We start from the raw sequence: 25214 nt of genomic DNA, 5'->3' as shown, positions 1-25214 counted from the left end.
ATAAAAATAACTACCACATAGTTCCCATCTCATTCAGTTGGCACTGATTTGTTCTTTCTGTGCCTACTTCAAATGCATCTGTTGTAATTTCATTAATTCCACATTATCCTGGGTTGAATGTTTGGATAACAAGGGGTATTGAAAAGCCAAACTTTAACCATTTTCCTCTAATGAATACTTCTATTGACATCAATAAATCATTTACATGTGAAAGATGATTTTAAATGCCATATGCTTAGTTCTATTACATTCCATTAGATGTGTTTAATTAACTTTTAAATTATTTGCACCATTTTAATAGGAAGATATATTTAGGATTTTATTTTTTTTTTTAATAAAAACCTTTAGCATACCTGATTTCTCTGAGCTGTGGCACCTGGTAACATGAGGATCCTCACACAGTGATACATCTTTGTAATCATTCTTGGAGTATAATATTTAGCCTTTTTTGTCTCAGTTTAATACTCAATTTTAATTCTTAGAAAAGTCACTTTTTCTGCAATGTAACTTTTTTTGAAAATCCAAACAAACACATTTTTTAATTTTATTAAAATTTTACTTGATTTCCAAACTAAAATAATCCTTAAAAATGTCATGCAATGTTTTATTATATTTATTGTCATTGTATTTTGTATTCAGAAGAAACAAGCCAGAAACAACCATAGAAGCAACACCTAAACTGAAATCCCAGTAAAGCAGCTCCAGACCAAGTCCAAATTCACCTTGCACAGGTCTTCTGCCTTCCACTTGTGAAAAGACTTGGATTTTTTTCCATTATGTATTTGATATGTTGACTGATTTGCTGAGTATTTTGTATTTAAATTTGAAGAATCTGGCTGCAGAACTAATTGACAATATATATTAACAGGAAACAAGGCCTCACTATATATCTAATAGAGACCCTGCCTACAAAACTACTTAAAGTGTCAATGAAGACACTTCAAAATGCTAATCAGATTCTAAAAGTTCTGAAGCAGCTTAATAGTTTGTATTATCTCAGATTAGGTGCAATGAAGCTGGGACCATTATTCAAAGTCATATATTCTGGGCCATGCTTTTCTCCCTGGCTGGATAAGTAAAACCTTTTACACAAGACAACAGCAGAGAATGACTGGTGAATATCAGACAGCAAAAATCACAGTTCTGTTTTTTTGAAAATATTACTGTTTCCATTCAAACGAGGTTATTCACACAGAGAAAACGCAATTCCCAAATGCTTTGTAAAGTAAAATGCTAATAAAAAAATTATGCAAATGATAAAAGTAAACAAATTAGGTCAATTCAATGGAAAATCTCTTAACTTCACCTGGACAACATTCAGCCTTCTCAGCTTCCGATGCTATTAAAAACACCACTGACAACAGAGGACTGCTCTAAGATAAACAATGGTTAATGGGAAAGAAGCAGTACATTGATTCTTGCCTGCAGACATGGACTGTGGTCCTCCAGTGTGTAAAGACAGAATTCCCTTTTATCCTTATTTTAATTATGTGTATTGTGGAGAAGAGCCTACTGCTTGCCTGCATCCTTGGCAAGTCAGAGTTATCCATAAGCCAGGAAAAGCAACAGCTGTTTGGGCTCAGGTTTAAATAACTTGGAGAAGAATGGGCAAAATCACTTAAGGAAGGCTTTAGGATATGATCTAGGAGAAAGGACTGGAGGTATGTATCACCTCCCACACCATTTCAGAAACTTTCTAGTTCCAGAATAGACACCTTTTGCTTTTCCTTCTCAAGACAAGGGTATATGTATAGCCATAGAGACAGGAAACAAGAACAAACTGGGGTGGCAACTGAGGAGGTATATTTGGATGAATTTACCTGGCTTCATTTTCAAAAAAACGAGAAGCAGTTGCATGACCTAAGTCGCCAGTAGCATACATGAAGACATCTGTGTTTTGTTGTCAGCTACAGAAGTGTGAATCTTTAAAGTCTTTCAGTCCTCAAATATTCATTAATAAAACATGACTGTAGAAATGATGGGCACACACAGGGAAGCAGAAGCATACCCTCAGACAAGCATCATTGGCAGTATTGTGCTATTGGCACTTGTTCTTTCCAAGTTACTCTATTCTCTTTTTCTGATCATTGTGAGATACTTAAAGCTTAAAGGAACAATCACTTGTTTTATCAACAGTTTTGTTGATCTTTAAAACAAAGATACAAAAAATCCACATAATACTCTTTCATATACTGAGATAAATAGGTAAGCTGACATACAAATTAAAAAAGCATTCTGGCATGTTTCAAATAAAATAGATTAGTTTTGATTCTCTTTAGCTCTTAAATGTAGCTCTCATGAACAGAGGTCCAAATCATACTAACCCTCCCAGGTTTCTTCTGTTAAAATATGTCTTAAACTTCTAACTTTATAATTCTTAGATGTACTACTCCATCCCTCCCAAACAGCTCAAATAAAATGCCTGGTAAATACCAGTAATATATTAGTTGCATTAGCTAATACCAGTTGCATTAGGTAACCTTTTGTTGTCCCTTACAGCTTGAATTCCACACTGCACCCAGCTGTACCCCAGTCTTCTCTTCAAACACACACTTCCCTATTCTGAAGAGGTGTCCTCAAAATGCTTGCAGAAATGAAGCCAGAATTGACTTGTTTCATCCATGACTGTGACTCTTATTAATGTCACTTCATTTTAGAAAAAAATGGATATACTTATCAACTTCAGTGAGCTATATACGCTTCCATTCTCCAGTTTGCTTGCAGTCATATGAGATTTGAAGAATATGAAATGCATAGAAAAATATTCTATTCCAAAGGCTCCCTTTATCCTTAAGTTTTGAAATATGTTGCTTCATTAAAGCAGTACAAAACATTATTAGAAACGTTGGAAGTGGGCAACTATCACACACAGGCATTTATATGGCAAAGGAATGTAAACTATCATTCTAATTTCAGAGTTTAGTTGATCAGAGATCTTATGAATTCATGATGTGTGCTGTTACTAACTAGTGAAATGCCCAAGTGGTATGAAAAGACCATTTCCAAGGGCCACACTTAAGTTCCTTACTTTGTGATGTAGCACCATTCCTAAAAACCACTTTGCCCTGCAAAATTCTACATATGAGAAGTTACATACTTCAAGTAATGAAGTATTTAACACTGAGCTATTTACCTATAAAATTAATGAGTCCCATAGAAAATAACTGAAATGTGTATTAATTTTAAGCTCCTGTACGAAGCTCGGTAATCTACTCCCCCTTCCTTTTTTTATTTTTTTCACTTATTATTATGCTAAAATCAAAGAAAAACGTTCTGTGGTGCTACGCTGAAGATAGCGTCTGAAGCCAGACGATATCATAGATTGAGTTGTCGACTCCATTTTGGCACTGCTTGCAAGCAACAGCAAATTTTCCAAGAGCCTAGGCCAGGCTGATGTAAGCAAAAGTAGAAGCCACTGTTGAGGTAACAGTATGACACTTTTAGACCTTGTCAAAATACTCAGATTGAATTGACGCATGTTCTTAAAAGTCAAGCATGATGTTACTGACTGGCTTGAGGGGCTGGAGTCTCTCATAAGTCACACTAACACACAGCACACTAACCACCACTGAGGCTGAAGAAAACAAAGTGATAAAGAAGTGAGGCACCAGGCAGCATCATCTTTGGTCACTTTTTGCTGTGTATCCACCTAAGCCAACTCTGCTTCTATGAGACAATTTTGTGACTTCTTCTATTAGAATGTTTTAACTGTAAACAGACCAACACTGATGTTCAGACAGGCAACAAACTGACTCCTTTCCCTCTTCACTTCTGTTGTAAACCCTGAACAACTCCAGAGGTATGAATGGAGTTATTCTAGAAAGCAAAACACACAGGATGTTTAGTTTTATTTGAATACCTCTATTTGAAATGCCAGCCCCACTGAAGTTGGTAGTAAAATCCCACATCAAGATTTCACTGCTACAGCATTTTTACATACTACCTAGTGTTCATAATTCATCTGATATATTTGGGTTGAAATTCCTATTCTTGAGAAAATACTGTTACATGCAAAACAATGGTCAATAGAAAATATGAACACATACAAAGACAATCTTGCAAGAAAATGATAAAGCAAAGAAGCAAAAACAACCTTAGACAGCATTTTCTGAAATTAATAGATTTGTGCTGTTTGGTCTGTATAAGAATCTCTCATCTGTTTTAATAAACAGATATATTTGTCTGGCTTACCTTCATATAACCAGTCTGCAATTCCATTAAAAATAATTCCTTCTTTTCCTGAAGATGTCAGGCGCAATGAGCTACTCTTTACATCAGGCTGATAGTAGATGTTATTTTCAAAAATATAAATCTGGATGTAGTAAGAGGGATGGAGAGAAAAAAGAACATTTTGGCAGATATAAATGAATGCTTAGCAGTGAATAATTTCCTCAGGCTCAGAACAGTGTACTGAATAATTCAGTATAAGTTTTCACCAACACTGGCTTCATATTTAGTTTTATTATCAATTTGAACAAACTAGAGCAAACTTTTAATACTTATGCCAAGGCAAATTCTTTGAGATTGTATTACCTGTTGAAATGTTTCTACATACTGTAAGAAATATTACATTCCTCAGAATCATACAGGAGACAAGTTTTATAACAGTTGGATAGATAAATACCTTTTCCGTTAATTCCATTCTATCGAATAAAATAATCTGTTTTTCTAGCAGTGAAATTAGACACACTTCTGCAAGTACATACGGCACAGTACATACATCATAAATGTAGGTTACAGCTTTGAGGGTGGTGAGGCACTGGAACAGGTTGCCCAAAGATATGGTAAATGTTCCATCCCTCGCAGTGTTCAAGGCCAGATTGGACAGAGCTGCGGGCGACATAGTCTAGGGAGAGACATCCCTACCCATGGCAGGGGTCTTGGAACTAGATGATCTTAAAGTCCTTCCCATCCCTAACTGGTCTATGATTCTAGCACTCTAACAATTCTGATTTTATATCATGATGTGAGATCATACTGGAAAAGTAAAAATAAACAGCAGACTCCTTTTAACTCTTCTCAGCTTGCTAACTCTATTTCTGGCTCTGACACACAAACATTTTACCTCAAGTGTGCTGTATAAATTCCTTTTATTTTCAAGTCTAGACCCCTCTTCCTTTTCCTGTAGATAACAGATTAGACAGACAACCCTATCCTCCTTCACTGACACTTCTCAGCCTTGTCTGCCTTTTTTTTTTCTTTTTTCTTGCTTGCTTTGTTGCAAAGGATTTCAGGTTCTCTTATTTCCAGAGACTGAGCTTCAGGCTCCATGACAAAGTCAATAAAAGAAAGATAAAGACCAAAAAACCCCCAACAAACTATGGGACTCAGGGGATGGTAGAAAGGACAGGAGACAAATGCAGTGATGACGAGGAAGGTTTATGACATAGAAATTCTTACGTACTCAGCCATATGTCACAAGAGGCTGAATGTCTGCCTTTATCAGCCAGGAGACCTTCAAGCACTTCACTGCAGCACAATTTAGGTACATGCTTGTCCCTGACTTCTTCATTGTCCCTATCTTTCCCAGCCCTGGTTAATAAGAAACAAAGATTTGAGATACTAAGAAGCCAAAAGCTACAGATGGGTATAAAAAAGGAGAGCCACAGCTACTCACATTTTTGTAACAGTACCCTTTGTCCTTTTTATCCCTACCCCTACATTCCTCGTTTTCCTGAGTTGTCAATGCCTTGTATTTCAGTTACAATCATCTCAGAGTTGTAGGTTTTTTTCTTTACTTTTTTTTTTAACAATGGCCACATGTGTGCTTGCACAGTTTAACAATGGAATCAAACTAGTGTCACTATTGCACACCATCTTGATTCACACTAAGAAAATTCAGCTAACAGCACTAGAGAACAACACACAACAGAAATTTTTGTTACATTATTACATCAATGTACACTGATGTATGGAGTACCTGGGACTACTAACATGCAGTAAATATACTTCCAACTAAGACCTTTCTAAAATCCTAGCCATTTATCATTCTTACACTTTCATGACAAACAACTTAAAATACTAACCAGAGTGCAAATTATTACCACTACTGCTTCTGATCTCTTTGTTTCTAAGTTACCGTCTGAAATAGATTTCCCAGTAAGTCCCCAAATTAATGCATTTCTTAATTTTTAACAGTAGACACTTCAAAATTTCTGCTTCAGAATGCAATGAAAATGAAGTTTTTTTCATACCGTGAGCAATACAATGATTTTAGCCATAACTAGAAATCAGGGGTTATTCTTTATGATCGGAAATTCAAAATTCAGCAGTGAGCTCAAAACTGAATTAAAAATAGTTCATCCAGTCTGAATAATCCAACAAGTACTGACCAGCATTTGCATTTACAGTTTTATTAATAATATTTGATACACTGAAAATTTATAGGAAGCTGATGTATTGTCCAGCATTAACTCCAGAAGAAAACAAGGATTAGAGAATGCTGGATATATCAAGCTTTTCAAAATATCAACAAACTCTTCTTACAATATATATTTGCACAGGAAAAATGTAGATTTTTTTCTAAGGTAAAATGAATAAATACAATTAATAAAAAAAAAAAGGCATGGTGAATTGGTGAATCAAGAAACAAAATAATTTAGCCAAGTAATTGCTACTTAAGCAAACTGAAAATATTTCTAACAGACTAATTTACAGGTGAGAACCACTCTATTGCCTGTTGCTTAGCAAGGAGTGACTTCTTACAGATGACAATCTTTTCTTATAAGGCCAGGTTGGATGGAGTCTTGGGTGACATGGTTTAGTTGGAGGTGTCCCCTGCTCATGGGAGGGTTGTTGGAACCAGGTGATCTTAAGGTCCTTTCCAACCCTAACTATTCTATGATTCTATGATATAAACAACTGCTTTCAGGAGATTACTGAAAAAAGCCTCCTTGATCAAATGATTCTATTTTGCTTAAGCTTCTTTAATTAAATGAGCTCAAGCTAACTAATTTTTAAGATCAGAAGTATTGTTTTTGCTCCCCCCTTTTCAGGCCATTTGCGTCTTTAACAGGCAAGATACCCTTAATGACTCGTCTCTGCAATGTTTGGAAATACTTTCATTTAAAGCCATCACTGCCAATCAAAGTACAGGATTAAGAAATACTTGTTTTATGACTGAACCATGAAAAGGTCTTTAATTCTGTTATTACTAGTTAGCAGCATTGTTAATTCTATTTGACACATTTCAGATAAATGAGTATCTCTGAGGGAATATTCACCGTTGTGCCTCCGATTGCTGGCTTTCTAAGCTTTACTCCTCATTTACTTCACAAAGCAGCTCTGTCTTCATCCTCAAAGAGTTCTCAGTCCCCTCTGAATATCCCCACAATCCTCTTAGTCTGTTCTGTCACCCAAAGCTTCTCTTTTCTCCCCACCACTCATGACACGTGTTCTTTCAACTTTGGAATCTACCCCAAAGAACAGCTGTTTTCTTGAACACATGTATTGGGACATTTTACAGTTCTTGATAAACTTCAAAACCACCCAGTGGCTCCCTCCCTAGCAAGCCTCAAACACGTAAATGTCTCAAGCTTGTTGCTTGAATAATGTTAATTATTAAAAATGATCTATTTGTGTTCCTTTGCAAAATGTTTATGAAATACAACTACTCATGTTCCTCCACATAACTAAAAAGCATGTAAATGCACACTGATGATTTAGGGTTGGCACACTGTCAAATATTTCTCTGCATGGACTGCAGCATTTTGAAAGATCAATATCCCCATGCTTGAGCCTCTAAAAACATCTTAGAAAGATTCACCATTATGGTTAATCATTTAATGTCATTTGTAATTTTGAATAGTTGTTATATTTCAAGAGGTGCCATTTTCCACATGAAGCCTGCAAACTGCTGCAAACTGCTGCTTCTATCGACAGGAATGGCTTCATGCACACTTCCTACAATGACGCTGCCTACCCCCTGCAGTCAGGACCGCATTCCCTCCCATTCCTGAATGTGCCAAAGTGCTCATCTGTAGTTATTTAAGAGAAATAAAGGTGCAGGGCCTAAAATGTTGATTAACACAGAAATTTTTATATTTTAGGTAGCAGCTGCTGCTGCTGTTTAGGTGCAGTACAGCAACACATAGAAGATGAATTTATGAGCCACAATTTAGTCCTTAAAATTGAGTAAACAAGAAAGCAAGTGTCTGGGAGAGAACTCAGGCTACTACTTTTCCTACAACTGAGACTCTCAAAACCTCTCAAATACTGCAAAGCGGATAGCAAATCACAACACTGGAATAAGAATTATTGAGCAAAACAAGAACAACAAGAATTATTCTTGGAGCAGAATCTTGCAAATACCTGTGCGTAAAATCGTGAGTCCTGTAAGTAGCACTAAAGATGTGCCGAAAGGTTCCCAGGGTGGGGACTTCAGTATACTTCATCGCTTTGCATATTTTGTTTTGGGCAATGTCACATAAACCAAAAACCTCCCTGGACAGTCTGTCCCTACTCAGCTATTTGGGAACAAGTAAAAGGGTTTTTATTAGTATACACTTGTGTCTAATTATACATCATTACAGAAATGTTGACTGTAGCTACTGAATCTTACAAAACTGTTAAAAGAGGAGTTGCTAACTGTGTATCAGACTGGTATTCTCATAAATACTTCATTGGCTTTGTGCCCAAAATGCTTTCACAGCTTTCAGGCATGATGATAAGAAAATAAATTGAAAAAGTCACAAAATGGAACCAGGCTATGCTATCTTATGTGAAAATTATTATTACACTTTTTTTTTAACCTCTTCTCTTTACCACATTTTACCACATTTCCCAGTTACTTAAAATTATGCTTTAGCTACGACCCTTACTTAATAATGTTGCAAATGGGAATAAACATAAAAATCTATGGCCTTAAAAAATTTTTGACTTTCCGTTTTCTTAGAGATTTTGCGCAGCAATTCACATCAAGCCTTAAACCAATTGAAGAAAAATACACTGCATTTCTTTAATTATTTTTAAAGTATTTTTCTAATTAATGAAAGAAATCTGCAATAAAATCTAAATTAGTGACAGATTAATTCTTGATAATGACCACATTTATTTCAAATAACTGAAGAATTTGAGGCTCTGCTTGGTTTAATGTTCTACCTACAGCACTAATCCTTCTCCTTTTCCCACATCTGTCAGCCTTTCAACTATTTTTTTTCATAAAACTTCTAAATTAATTTATTCCAAAACACTTTTTTATTGTTTGCAACTTGTTTCACAATTACATGATTTTATTTCAGCCTGAGGTCTTAAGCAGAACACCCAGCCTGAGCAGTTAGTTCCAGATGGCAGACAGCTGTGAAAACATAGAGACATCTAATCCCGCAGCTGAACGGCAAACCCAGTGCCAATAGCTGGAGAGCCCCCCTGTGTGTCTTTAATAATTCCCAACTTTACAGGCAAAGCGAAGCTGTTAAATTACAGAAAAATACTCCACTTTTTCCCTTTAGATACTCCACTGAATTCTTCTGGATGGGCATATCCACACTCAGTCACTCCTCTGATTGCAGGGTAGACTATCAGCGTCAGGACAAGGTTTTTACTTACCAGCTAGGCAGCAGCAGCAGTTTGCCTGGAGCTGTGTGGGGGTCACCATGCGATCACTTACTCCTGCACAGAAGCAGTGACTGGGTCCAAAGGGGCGCTTTGAGCTCTATCAAAGCAGGGGGCTCTAGCAGAGGCTGCCAGCAGCCAGCTAGGCCAGGCAGGTGAGCAAGTCACTATCAGATATTTGCATGTGTTCCAGAAATTCATCCAGACATCAGAGTTCAGACTTGTACGTATATCTTCGGGTGGAAAGGAACAGAGATGCATCCCTTGCTGACAAAACCTATGTCCTTCCCTGGAAGCAATTATACGTCTCACTTGCAGAGAAAACCTACCAAACTGAGACGGAAATTTCTCTCAAACATGACATTAATGAGGTACACTTAACTATCTGGCATTACTCCTTTCTCTAACTTGCTCAAGAAGAAACTTGTAATTATATGAATATGATAAGGTAGCTTACCATGCAACGACTTCTTAAAATAGATTATACAAACACTAACCATGTAGGTATAACGTATTGCCACTTCTGTTCCCCAATATGAGAAGGCATCATCTTGGTTCTAGAAACAACATTACTCACTCATGTCATGCTTTGTGCAAGCTGAAGGTATATGGTTAATATACCTGGGACTTATTTTCCTCACTTAATGAGAAAATCTTTCTAATTTCTCCTCCAGAGTCTGAGCATGGCAGATTTGCTTGACTTCCTGATTGACACCATCAGTACAAATATATTTTGCCATCAATAATACTAGAAATATGTAATGTCAAATGCAGCCATGATTTACCCTTATACAAGTTTTAACAGCTTTTCAAGATAAAAACTTAATACCCAGTCCTTCCAGTACCTAAAGGGGGCTTTAAGCAACGTGGCACTTTCTCTGCCCACAGCAGGTGGGCTGGAACTGGGCGATCTTTAAGGTCCCTTCCAACTCAAACCATTGTGTGATTCATCTGATTCTATGAATCCAGCATTTTTGTCTTGAAGGAAAGAAATGGTACAGTGTAAGTAATGGCACGATTTGTTATTACAGGGATTCATCAGGACAAAGAACTGCTTCAAGGAAGGTGCTAACCAAACTCTGAAGCTACTGAGCAGGTATAGGTGGAAAGGAAAGAAGGCATCTATATCTATGTGCCGTTGGTTAAAAAAAAAATAAATATCTGTACAACAAGCACTGGCCGCTTCTTGTACATGTAAGTGTCCTGTGTCTGAACCGAGGAAAACATAAGATTCTTCCACAGATTCTCTGACCAACAATCATATGAATAACTATTCCAACTTGGAATAACTTCAGCACTCCCACTTAATACTCCAGGGAACACAACAGTCTTCCTTAACTTTCACATAGACAATATGAACTATGACAAGACTAAGCAATTCCTGATTGTGCCCAAGAGACCTTCAGGCATTCAGGAAATGCTTCTGCTGCAGAAACCTGGCAGTTGCTAACGACAGTGCTAAAGATATCAATCTAAAGCATCTTCAGGCAGCCCACCTCTGGCTATATTTCTGTGTGACCTTGACAAGGACGTACAGTTCATTGCTTTTTGGACTAGCATAGGTGCCTTCAGAACCCGACATTCTATTTAACAGACCACTCAACCACACTTCTTGCACTATGCAGAGTGGTAAGTATTTTCACTCATGCAGAAATAAGTGTCATCTTGTGCCTTACACAGACAGTCTGGCTAACCTGCTAACTCCACCATCATCATGGCTGAAAGCTACATCTTAGCATAAGAGCTATCAGACTTCTTCACTTCCTAACCATACGGCAAAATTCCATCCCTTCTTCTTGTGAGACTGCCAGCTAATTAGTTGGATAATTAATTCTTCAAAAGCTTCAAGATGTTTTTCCATCTGGGCTTGCCTCTTACCATTTGTTCTGTCTCCTGCCTTCCCATACATTACCAGGGCCAAATTCAACCGCCCTTAGATCAGTCACTAAAATCTCCAGATGAAACATGTTTTCTAGCTAACAACTATTAATACAAATAATATCAGCTATTTATTAGACAGAACAAAGTCAAATAAAGAATGTTGTCATAGTGGCTCAGCAGATGTTGTACTTTGGTCTTCAGAGATCAAACCATGACTTCTCCAGTTTCAGGTACAATACTAAGTTGGCACCTCACTATTTTGCAGTTTAACGTCATACTGGGAAGACAAAGAAGAACTCATGACATATGCAGCAGTTGCATTTCTCCCATGCTGGAGCACGGGGTGGAACAAACACACAGCAATGGGGGAATCATAGAAGCACAAAATCACTTAGATTGGAGGAGACCCTTAAGATCATTGAGTCCAAATGTTAACCCAACACTGCCAAGTCCACCACTAAACCATGTCCCTAAGAATGAAAATAACTTGTTATGCTACCTAGACAACAGCTAAAGGAGTGCAATATGTAAGTACAGTTTAAATAGCTTTCATATAGCCAGTTTAACCCACAGTTAACTAGCAGTTAAAACCCACAGTTGAAGAATAGTGTCACAGAGCCCTCACACTTAAATATTACAGGAAAAATTAGACTGAAATTAAATAGATTGATCAAAACTTGATTGGCAATGTTTATATTGCATGATAATACATATGCACACATATATATTTTATATAACTGAAGAGTCAATGTTCTTTGCTTCTTGACCAACATGCTGCTCCATATGCAAAGTTCAACACAAACAAGTGATCTTAAATAAACACATAAATAAGCAGTATCTTAAATTAAATAAGTTTAAATTTTTTTTTCAGTGATTTTTAGGAAAAAGAAAAAAAAAGTCTTTTAATTCCTACTGCTGCTTTCACCAAAATTATGAAAAATATAGACATCTTTTGATTTGTAAATAATATTGGAACTAACTTTGGATTACAGGAAGAAAATAAATTCAAACCCCTGCATACACATGGCAACTATTTGGTTGTGGTTTTTCAACATTTTTTGTCAAGATAAGAAGTTTGTTTTTCATTTACCTACTTAGCATATTTGTTAACACTTTCTGGTTCACAGATCTGAGAAAACATACAAATAGCTCTGCTTCAGAAACTTACAATTAGTTTTCACCAATTAAAAAATATTGCAAATCAGCCACAGTATTTGTCAATGCATTACCATTACAAATAAATAGCTGGTTGGCATCTCCTGCACCACTGTTCAGTGTCATCCAAAGCTCCAAAAGACACATTTTTTCTAATAGAGTTACATTATTCATAGTCGCAGTAATAATATGTTCTCTTATAAAAGTCCAAATTGAACAAATATTTTCTTGCCATCTGTGATGCTACTTACTATACCCCTGGGACTTATTGACTTACACTGAGATTGCCATACCATTATTATACCCACTGCTACAGAAGATGAGTACCCTTTCTGCCCTTTTCCCTTGCCAAAATCTTATTTAGTTGAAGCAGCTTCCCACTGAAGAACAAGGTGTACTTAAGATTATGTGCTGTGTGCATCAATGCAACAAAAGTATAACTGCTATTTTCTTTTTTTTCTTCTACAGAAAAAAAAAATGCTCCTTTTGGGAAGAAAGTACTTTCTAATGTCATCCAGAAGAACTGGCCATATGGCATTATATAGGCACAGCTGTTTATTATACCCAGTTAGAAGTTCCATGACGGCAATCCAAACCTCCTGGTCTGTATCAGAGCTCCTCTATGGCCAAGAGCCAGAGGGCACATGCTGCAGTGAGCCACAGAAATCTTTCAGGTCTCTATTTGACTGCAGAAAAGGTGGCTTTCCCTGTATTCTGTGATGATCTGGTGTTTCTACCTACAGCTTGAAGCTCAACACCCATCTTCAACATAACTGTACCGAACAAAGTGCTGGCACAATCATCACTAAAACTGTTCACAGGCTGCACACATGGTAAGGATGATGTGTACACCACCAGTCATCCTGTGACAATGCTCTGTACACTGGTGTTTCCAAGTTAGGCATCAATTTACTGTTCTATACATGTGAAAGTGAGATCCGTTGTATATAAAATCACATGGGGCATCCAGCTTTCTAGGGGACACTCTGCACGTGTTGGAAAGGTAGCAAGATAAAGGGTCAGTATCTGCCACTCCTGCCCACAGTACTAAGCTGTTGAGGATGTTCCATGGTAATGAAGTGGGACACTCACACATTGAGAGGCAAGTAAAATGCAAATGACAACCTTTTACCCAGTTATAATGCATTTCAGTGGTGCAACAGATTATTCTGCTGATGTCTTTCTTACAGGTCCTGTAGCAATCTCCAGAACCAAACAGAATTAGTAAATTTGGGTAATATAAACCAGGAAAATTTTATATAAAACAGTAAAGGCTTATAAAATAAATAATATAAAACAGGACAGGCTTATAAAGCCTTTATAAGTGTGAATTTTGCATGGTTAGTGTATTCACTACTGACTTTCTCCATTACAATTAGGCAGACTTTTTTCAAAGTCCTTCCCCCCGCCCCCAATCTTACAAATTTTCTATACAGATCGCGTACCTTACAGCATGGCTATTTCAAGGAAAGTTTCATGGAACTGTATTGCAAAGCAGGTTTATATCCCTTTCCTCTACATTATATCTATATTTATATTGTGAGCTCCCATGGACAGGGACTGCAGACTAAAATGTCTGATACAGCTTGCAATACAGCTGCTTTGCAAGTATCCAGTAGTGCAGAATGGCTCTGATCTCCTCTCTGCAGATTTCTTTTTCTTTGCAGGTCAGTCTATACTGCCATAACATATTCAGAGCTGTTCAGCTTTGACTTGCTCCAGCTCTTACCCCATAGTTCCACAGACCACTAAATCATGCAGCTCTTGGGCACAGCTGGTACCATCAGCTACCAAAGCAAAGCATGACAGTAGACAAAAATCTACCCTTATATGACCTATGTTTCAAAATCGTCAGACACATTGCAAATGAAGCAAGAAACAAATAATAACAAAATTATTATAATTGTAAGTAATAGTAACTATATTCACTCTTAAAGGTACCAATTTTCTAAAGATTGTGATTGAACTAGACAAGCATTTCCTCAGAGGAAGCTTTCAAAACTTTCGATTATGTTGTAAATAAGGTAAAGAGGAAGTAGCTGTTGATCAGTATGGAACATGGAGACCTCAAAATGCATATATCCCAATGTCATATTGCCACATTTTTTATCTCAGTTACAATATGTTATTTTATTTTTGCAGTCAAGCTGCCAGACCTAGAATGAACAACTGAAGCACCACTTTTCTGCTGTCCAGATTAATGTTACAGCATCACAGCAATGTGTTAGCACACTCACTTCTGAACAACTGCAAACAATCTACAAGGCTATTATATTTAATTGCTATTTAGATAGTTTATAAATCTATTGTAAACAATAACAAGGATGCACTCATAATGCATCTGTAAGATTAGTTACTAATGTCATGAAATAAACCAGCCCATGAACAGTGTATCAGCCGCTTCATGATAACTCTGATGTTTATGTCCTTGATTTCCAATAAAAGTGAGGAAGCATTGCCCTCTTTTATTTAGACACACATTAATTATGTTGCCTTTCCAGTGATATTGGATCATGACATTCACTACATTCACACCCTGTCTAATCCTTTTACTCATCAGTGCAAATGTTGTGCTGCATGCTGTGTAAACACAATCACATTTAATATCTGAACTATGACCCATACAAAAAGCTACTTGATAAATCTCTGTGATTGCACAGAAGATTACAGTAAGACTGCCAAGCTGATCATCCGGATCTACTGCTTCCACTCTGTGGAGCTGCCTAAAGAACTACACTGGCTGCAGCACTGTACAAAATGTCTTTGAAGAATTGGACTGCTCAGCCCTTTGGTCTTCGCCTATGTAAGCGATGTGTATAAGAGACTTATCCATAAACCGTGTATGCTCAGGAACTCTCACTCCTTATTCCTCCCGTTTACTGATAGCTTTTGACTACTGAACCAGCATGGAAGACCGTGGACAGAAATGTCACTCTTACATGCTTGGGTTGCTGCTACAGACTTATAATAAAATCATAATCTGCCCTTATCATAGAATCTTTTAAAATGATCTCTGGTATTTCAAAGACTCATCTCACACTCATATCAATCATTCAATTGTGTCCAGGCTGATCAGTCCATAACAGAAGATAAATTTTTTCAACGTACTTATTCTGGATGAAAAAAGACTATGTTGGGAGTTAGGAAAATATCTAAGTGACTACCTGGGCTGGGTGCCGGAGGAGGAATTTTCTCTATCTTCATTGACAAAATGCAAGAAAGTACCATCCTAACATCAAGGACCAAAGGATAAAAAAGGCAGAACTAAAAGTGCTGTGATATGAAGTCAAATTTACATTTTCTACTATTCTTACAGTGGTAGATGATCCCTGAGATCATTGTACATTATTCAAATGCTGAAGTAGATCAGGACGTCTCTGAGAGCCTTCTACATGAGAAACCCAAGAGGGTTTAACACAAAACTTTGCTCTTTCAGCTGACGCAGCCCATCTCATCCTATGGTATGGGCCTTTGCCTCCACACTGTGCACAGTATTCTGCTGTCTTTATGATGGACCAACATTTTAGTGGATGACTTCTGCCTGTACAGACTCCATAGTCATTTACCACTTCACATAGATAGGACATTCAATTCAAGAAAGCCAGTTTGTCTTAAAATATCTCATTAGGAATGACACAAACAAGAACTAGAAAATTCTGACTAAATCTTGAAACAGCATTTTGGTTTGGGACTGTTCAGAGTCTGTGAAGCAACATTTCAAAATAACTGTTTACTTTCTTCCCACACAAAACTTCTGTCTTCTATTCCCGTAAGTGCATTGGCACCTGCCATAAATGGTGAAGTAAAAATGTGCACTTTGGCAATACTATCCATATGACCAATACCTATTAGTCACTACTGATCAAGCTCTGTTCATACACATAACATGTTTCCATAAGCACATGAATAATATGAGTGTAGTACTATTTGAACACAATCTAGACCCCAACTAAAGTGATAAATATTTTGATCTGTATAGGATCTGTCTTCCTCATTAATGCTGCTTCCACCAGCTTAAAACAGATCTTTCTAATACCAGTCTGTTTCCACGAAAGTAAGAGTTTTAAGTGTTGGCTCATTGCTGGGTTGTTCAGCCTTCTTTCCTCCCTGCCAATCCATGCTTCTTTTTCTCTTGCAAATCAACAGTATAGCTGACTTTTTAATCCTTGTTTTCCAGGACTGCCCTGGCCCTGAAGCTGCCAGTGAATATACAGTCCCCACAATTAGACATCCACAAGCAGTCCTCTGCATTTCACTGTCTGGCTTAGGTTGAGTCAACATGAAAGCCCAAGTCACTTTAACACAGTGCAGCAGGAGTTTAATCTGCTGTGAACCTCCAGTGTAAACACAGTGGTGAAGATGTAACCCCATTGCGGGGGAAAAAAACCATGAAAGGATATTTATGGGTTGGTGATAATGGAATTTAATATCTCTCATTCAAGAAGGACTTGGCTAAAACAGAGAGAAAGAGCATAGAAAAGCATTGAACATGCCCAAAAATGTGTGGTCGTATCTGGGTTTTTTTTACTCCTTATCACAGGGAGTCATGACATCACCATCCACGAAGTATATGCAGTTTTTCTGGTGTTTGTTTCCCCTTCCTCCACGCTCCCTTTAAATAACAACAAGGACCATCTAACATGATCATTACCATATGCAATGGCTAAAAACCTGGTTGACACATGTAAAGACAACATTGATCTAATCTGGGCCAGGATGTCCTATGTTGACCACTGGAACAACTGAGCTAACTTTCAAGGACACATATCACAAGGGAAAAGGAAGGTGCAACCCGGCTAAGAGGGGATTCACTGCCACTTCCACTGACATAAATCTGTCTTTTTTTGATGGGCAGTATGCATCGAATGAGAAAATAAATGTTAATATACAGCAACATAACCTATCAATAGAAGAGCCAGAGAAACCTTGCGACACAGGTTTTCTTCCTACGAGGTTGGTTTATCCCTTTAGCTTGCTCTTAGCTGAACTCTGGTAACATCACAGGGACTAAGGAGTCTTCTTCAAGTCTCTTGCAAAAATTTTACAAAAGTTAAATAAAATTTGTGTTTACCATTGGCTAAAACAACCTCTGCCTTAGAAACTGAACCACAAATCCATTAGAAACATCAGTTCTAACTACTCTTCTGACATGTTGGTACCTTATCTCATGGAACTTTCCCCTTTAAAAAAACCTAGGTGGTAAGGAGGTAATAGATTATATAATATATCTGGTTTTCTTATCAGATAGATAAAACTCACATTTACCGTACATTACCAAGAGATTAATACAGTAAATTTTCCACCCCATCCTTTGGTACATCAATACTCATTTATCTATTTTTTTAATATGAAATATGCAATGACCAAGTGATTACATGATCCATGGACACAGGTAAGTCTCCAATGCTTTTGGATTTTGGAGTTAAATGAAAATACAGTCCATATAAAACTTCTTACCTAAACTTTCCTAACTCTGCTTTAGCAAAAAGTTCAATCAGATTTTGACCTCTTTTCGATGTATTTAGTTTGTATGGGTGGCTATTTCCACAGAATTTTAGACTGTATAATTTTCTTGTTTCTGCATTATATAAAGCTGCACAATTTTCATGCAAGGAGTACAGCAGTCCTATTTTATGAGCCATTGGACTTGCAGTTAATATCAGCTAACAGACAGAAGTGTGAATGTTCAGATATGCCTTGTTACACATACACATGCTGAACAACATGATAGTCTAAGGCATGTGTTGCTATTTTCATCTTTCTCTGCATGCTGCTGCACAGAAAAGTCATGCTGATTGCTCCTATCAAATGTGTGTCTATGATTGCTTGCATGTGTCTTCATGGAACTGTGTGTGTGTGTGTATGTATATATATATACACACACACACCAATATATATGAGAAAAAACAGTGGTCTCTAGCACAATGATATATCAAATTTTCAATATGTTTGCTTACAAAATAGTTATTGATATGAGACTGGATAGAAAAACACACTACCTGTGTGCACAGCTGGCATACTGATTCAAACAGTAGCTGCACGCTAGAGCAGTGAGAACAGAATAAGAATCAGGGAAATAGGAAAGGAAACATCTTTTATCTACCCTCTCAAATTATTCACTATAAAGCTGGGGGGCCTTTTATTATTTCACATGAAAAACAGCAGTAGAGAAATAATGCCACTATAAAACATATGTTTTTCTTATTATTTCTTCACATCTTTTAGGTACAGCCAAGTGCGTCTTCTCACAAAGGGCTAGTAATAGCAAATCCTCAATAGCTAATACTTTTAAGTTACCTGTGATACCAGGAAACATTCATTGCATTTCACTAAGCAAAATGATGAAGCAACTTCTCTTTGGGTGACGTGGTTTAGTGTGTGGTGTCCCTGCCCATGGCAAGTGGGTTGTAACTAGATCTTAAGGTCCTTTCTAACCCTAACTATTCTATGGTTCTGCGATTCATCTGTACTCAACTTAGCCTTGTTTCTACTTACATAGGTTTCTGCTCTTTAGGGCTTACAAAACTGTTATTGAATATATACAACCTTGATATGTAAAATTTATTTTTCTCTGTTTTCCAAAATCACCTATATTTTCTGGCTATATTCTCTTCTGGCTATATTTTTTTTCTTTGAAGAAGAGTTTGAATTTAATTACTTAGAGGGAAATGCAAAAAATGTGTACAATTTACAACTCTAGTTTGAGACATTGAAGAGAAAATCCACAATGTAGTAGCAGCTTAGGAGGAGTACAGTTTTATCTAAGACTTTTAGGTAACTCTAATTCTTATGCTCACCATGACCCTGACTAAAAGCAGTTCTTGTCTCAAAAATAAAGCAGCAGAAAGCCTTTGCAAGAATGCTAGGCTTTGATATAATTTATAACTGAATTGACCATCTAATACATCTCTATTTTAAAGACTTTTTTTCTTCACTTTTTCATTCAAATCCTTAGCCTCTGACACAGTGAGTTTCCCAGCTGGAACCTAGAAATGTAATAAAAATTTTGGAAGTGAAAATAAAAAAGCTTTAGTAGCCTCCTTCATTTCTGATTTTCTTCAGAAAGACATGACTTCAGCATTGGCTTGAATTGTGGTTCAAGCCCTTACAGGCTTAACTACATGGGCTATGCTTAACCATAGAGTTTTCCCTTTCTTCACAGAAACATCCTCATGAAGGCAAAGGATCTCCAAATATGCTCTGAATTACAGAATCTGTAAGGAACCCCTCATACATTTAAAATAAGAAACCATACCTGAGATTAACATCACATTAAAATGTTCTTGTTTATTTCTGGTTTTCAGAATAAATTCAAGCAGACAGCTTCCTCTGTTTTCTGCCATTTGCCACATTAGCATCATGATTAGAAGGAAAGCTCAAATGAAGCCTTGACATTTCCATATGTGATTTTAAGTTACTCAGTGACTGAAAAGAGCAAAGGACGTTCAAAATAAAAACAGCAGATTAAATATATTTATTTAGGACTTACTTCATTAGCATTAATTAAGCTTTGACTTGGCTCATGAACCCTGAGAGATCCCTTTTTTCTTCATTTGGAATTGGAAGTGATTTTGCCAGGAGAGGGTGCCAAGTACCCACATCATTAATTATGCAAAAAAAGAAAACACATGGCAGATATTTTATAGAAAGATAGGCTACCAAGTTTTTATAGTAGTTGTACTTTGAACCTTGACAGAAGCTTTCAGCAGCTAATGGCTGTTAAAGCATCTGTTGAGCAAGGTATGTGTTGAGCACAGTCCTACTAATTTCTCATTTATTAAGTCTAGCGCTTGTCTGGGTACTTGGCAAATAACATCAAAGAACTCTTCTGCTGCTGTATTTCTATTATCCAAAACAGGACTTGAGAGCCTTAGAGAAAAAAAAAAAAAAAAAAAAGGCAATTCAACAGTCTGATTGATGTATGCATTTCTGTGGGGCAATACACGTTGATGTTGGGGTGAAGGCAAAATTAACCTCAAAACAAGAGAACTGGGATAAAGGTAACTGATCACTTAGCAGAGGGGTAGGGAGTTCTTATCTGGCACATTTATTAATAACAATTAAAGCAGATATCTCTCTGCTTTTTTTCTAGGTTTTCTGTTTATATGCCTGCTTTTAGGTAGTTTTAATACAAGGTGAGGTCCTTTTTACTGGATTCCCTCCCCTTGCCCCCATTCTTTCTGAAAAAGCTTCAGGGCTTTTGTAAAGCCACTATTATCTGTGGCTTTTTATGTTTCATTTTGTGGAACAAGAGGGCAATTTCTTGTTTTCTAATATCTAAATATTTTTTAAACTTTGTTGAGAGCATCCTGAATCCACAATTCAGCTACACACAACAAACTGTTCCTTGTGTATACACAATAAGAGGTAATTCTACACAATGATGACCTGAATGACATTAAAGCATAGTAAAAGCTCATCTTTAGCATTACCATTTGATAATGTTATGTTTTTTGATGGCATCAAATTTTGACAAGGAGAGTCATCAAACTTATACAAAATTACTTTTTTTTTTATATTTTCTTGATTTCTGGTTTGTTAAAATATGCATTTAGTTATGCATAGACATTCATACGTAAGTCAATGGATCATTATTCATGCTGATCCTCCAAATGTATGACTCAAGTTCCCTTCCAAAGCACTTAATATATCAAAATAAAAATGAGCTCAATGCAATAAATAACATAAAATTTCATTTTATTATAAACACAAAGGTAAAGTGACTTGCATGGATATATGTTCACAGAATAAAGTGAAAATAAAAGTATTTCACACAAAATAAACATTTTGCCACCCAGGCATAAGAAACTTTATGTAAAACTTTTAAGAAGTGTCTGTGTCAAACTGAACAACTTCTAACCACACTTCACCGGGAGCTACCTGAAGTAATCCATCCAATAACTAATCAGAACTACCTGTACCACAAGAAGCGCTGGGAAGCAACACTACAGCTTTCATAGAAAACTCTGCATACACCAGAGGTCAGTTTTCATATTCAGGCTTCTACAGTGATACATCTCCATAGATAGATCCAAACAGAAAAGGGTATCTGCCCTATCAGATACAAGCTAGGTCCAGCACAAAACCATGAAAGCCTTTGCTACTAGTGGAGAAGAAAAGGCCAAAGGAGAACACTGAATAAAAATTGGGCATTTCAACACCAGAGGTCCTTTGAAACCCTACAAGGCATTCTCCTCCTCAGTAAAGCCTTCCTACAAGGTATGTGATAACTCTGAAACATGCAATGAGGTCTCTAATCAAGTAAACTGGAGCCAGAAAAAAAATACAGTAAAAGCAATTAGCTTTGCTGGGTTTGTTTTCCCCAGGAAAACTTAATGCTGTGATAATGGATTCTATAGAAGTGAGGTAAAAGTATAAACAATCTCTTTTAAAATGTAAATCAAATATGAGAAATATTTAGCAAATACATAAACAGTTCCCTAACATACCAAGACACACAGAAATGGTATTTTAGATCTGACACAGTTCTAACACAGTTAAAAGACAGCAATTTAAAAGAGTGCGACCTTGAAAACAGTTCTCAAAAATAACAGCTTTGTGACCTTAAAATACATTAATTCATTAGATAAAAGTTTCTTCCCCCAACGGCAAAATTTTCTATTTCACCACCAAAATGCCATGACTCAAACAGCAGATGTTTCTCTGAGCTTTTCACTTAATCTTTACAAAATTCTCTACTCTAGGTAAATAGCAAGAAACTGAAATAACTTGCCACCAGTATGATAGCTTCAAAACAATGGTATTATGGCCCAGTCACGTGGTGTCTGAAATAAATGTAATTCTGTTGTTCTTCACTAGCCACATGTGGCTTTCTGTCCCAGAAAAAAGCCCTAGAAATTATTCATAACAGTAGATAACTTACACTGATATATGATTTTCACAAGGATGTAAAGAATTACTGTATGCTTGATTTCACTGCAGCCATATTCCCTCTGTGCAATAAGAAGTTCCCAGCTTGATACATATTTTCCTGCTCAAACACTTTATTTCAGGGTTTTTTTTCTTTTCATCTTCTTATATTATCTCTTTGGAACCCTTGACAATTATCCTTCATTTGAAGAACTCAAATTAAGATTCCTGTGTAGGCTACATTGTTATTAGGTCTTCTGCAGAACTAAGGATTGGAAACATTTTACACTATACCTCATTTATTGAAAATAGTTGATGCAAGTGCATGTGTTATCCCCTATCACTTGAATGTAATCCAGGGCCTTCCAAACAATTGCAATGTAAGGTTAGGATCTTTGGCTAGCCAGACATACCTGTGCCTTGCAGTTTACATGTTGTGCTATTTTTGCTAACCAGTCATGTCTGTAGTATTGCTATTCTCCTCTCCACTGCACCTGGAAGGGTCTTATTCCTCCTCATTTTAGAGATCTGCATGTAATTTTTTAATTTGATGGCCACGGGGTATGTGTCATGGGTCTTTCTAGATGAAATCTTTGTATACAATTTGTTCTCCACTTATTCTTAAATTGTAATAAATAGACTACGATCACCTTGTTTGGAGCAATTGTTCCACTGCTTTTTTTTGCTTAGAGTAAGTAATTACTATTTCCTTTTTTTCATGGACAAGACATCTTTTCTCTACTGAACCTGTTCTGCTGGAATGATCTCTACTGTCTTGTTTCTGCTGGAGGCAGCTGTTCCTTTGGACAGTGGCAACAACCATTATTCACAACAGCTTTTACTCATTCATGCTTCTACAGTTTTGGCTTGCTGCTGAAGTGGGAGGTAGTGTGTCAAGGCACTTCTGTCACTTTAGAAAACTTCTTTTGTCACATAAACAGCTTCATAAGGACATCCTTCTCATTGGCAATTCTTATCAAAGTGACCTTCAGTATACTGTCATTGCAGGTGTATATCTATATGGCAATACTTGGTATCATTTAGAGTGTACAGAAGATTTTTAATCAAAGTTATTATTTCCTAATTCTGCAGACCATATGGCACCATAAAACAGTAGAGTAGATATTTTTAAAGCATGGCATTAACTTTACTAGGAACATTAACAAAGATGAGTAATGTTACCTTCACCAAGGCATTAATTATGCAAACATTTCGGATGAGTCAGTTTGTAACTAAAACAACTACCTATTTTTTTCAAGTTCTGAAACTTAATAGGAGTCCACCTGTGCCCACATCTGAAGGTATTCATACATAGTTCCAGAATTATAATCTAGGCAAGATAAAGATAGCATTATTCTGATTTATTATTTTTCTGAAGGTTATGATTGGTAAGTCTGTAGCTGTTCTTAAGATATATCTCAGGAAAACAAAAAATGCACTTGCATGTAATTGTACTTTAGATTACTAATAAGAATCAGAGCACAGAAATCTTTTGAACTGACATTTTATTTAAATTATTTTTAAATTCTGTTCAATTTTGTAAATGCATCACCTTTCTGCTATAGCCTATATAGGTTGGCAGCTTCCATAATAACGCCTGGTAAATAACCTGTATTTGTTGCCGTCAATCCTGTCACCACACTCTCATTATTAATAAATAATATAGTTAATTATTAAAACACAACAAGCATGTTCCAATTACTTTTTCCCTCCTGCCTTCACCTGCCTAATGCAATACCTTCTAACCAGAAACATTTTTACGTTCACACCATCTTGGCGAATGATATAAACAGGGTACGTTCTCTAAACATGTTCTCTGCATGAACAAGTCAGATGTGCAAAGAGGCTTCTGGATCATGCCTGTGAGCATTAATAAGCTTATTAGAAAAATGTAACAAGGATTACCTGCCTTATTCAGATATCTGAAGCTTTCCTAAAGTCTCTTGCCTTTGACTGCCGAGCCAGGTTATTTCAAAACCACTGTTGTTCGAATCCCACAATTTTTTTTATGCTCATACTGAGAGTGGTCATCATACTTGGATGATTTATGGATGATTTATGCTCATAACAAATGGCAAAAAATTTGGTACAAAACAATACATGAAGCATAGCATTTCTGGTTTTATTACTATGAGTTCAATGTAGCACAACTGGCCTTGGCAATGATTTTCATACTGAAATAAAAACACCACTTTTCATTGAATCCATCACATCCACTTTTGGATGTCAAGCTTTTACATTTACCCACACTTTTCACTGATCTTGTGTTTGAAAAATTCCTTCACTTTCAACTTTCCTTCTCTCATACTAGTAGTCATCAAGATGGTTATTATGAAAATTAGTTGAGTGTATATTTAGATGATGTTATTCCTTTAGCAATTGTACAATTTGCTTATTGGGATTAGACTGGAAAAGCATGATTACATATTTTTAATAAAAATAAATAAATAGATCCCCAAAAGGGTGTAACAGGATCATACTAGCATCATGCAGAAATATATAACAAGACATATTTTAAGGCTTTTATTACTTCAATATGTCTTGAGCAAATACATTATTAAGCCAAAGCATTTTTAATGCCTGTGCTTACCAGCTGCTGTCCTTGGATGCCCCAGGCTGCATACTGCAAAACTGAATCCTCTACTTCTGGAGGGTTTAACTCCCAAACTTCCCTTGAAAAAATGTACACATTTTTACTTGAACACACTGGCATCATCTTACGTATAGAACCACCAAGAATGACATCATATTGAAAA

At 36.6% G+C, this 25214-nt stretch overlaps 1 protein-coding gene across 2 annotated transcripts in view; it reads right to left on the bottom strand.

Annotated features, from left to right (window-relative positions):
* Positions 1–25214, bottom strand: part of DPP10 (dipeptidyl peptidase like 10) — a 555091-nt gene that overhangs the window by 49510 nt on the left and 480367 nt on the right. For both annotated transcript variants that reach the window (XM_061349587.1, XM_061349585.1), the window contains exons 7-8: positions 25049–25130; positions 4192–4312 (exon numbers count right to left, since the gene is read on the bottom strand). In XM_061349587.1, the coding sequence (XP_061205571.1) occupies positions 4192–4312; positions 25049–25130 (203 nt within the window). The remainder of the gene's footprint in view (positions 1–4191; positions 4313–25048; positions 25131–25214) is intronic.

The sequence above is a fragment of the Neopsephotus bourkii genome, unplaced genomic scaffold (assembly GCF_033783945.1).
Source record: "Neopsephotus bourkii isolate Nb327-2 ecotype Australia unplaced genomic scaffold, CSIRO-AGI_Nbou_v1 NB_450, whole genome shotgun sequence".
Lineage (NCBI taxonomy): Eukaryota > Metazoa > Chordata > Aves > Psittaciformes > Psittacidae > Neopsephotus > Neopsephotus bourkii.
This window is presented reverse-complemented; position numbering and strand designations above follow the sequence as displayed.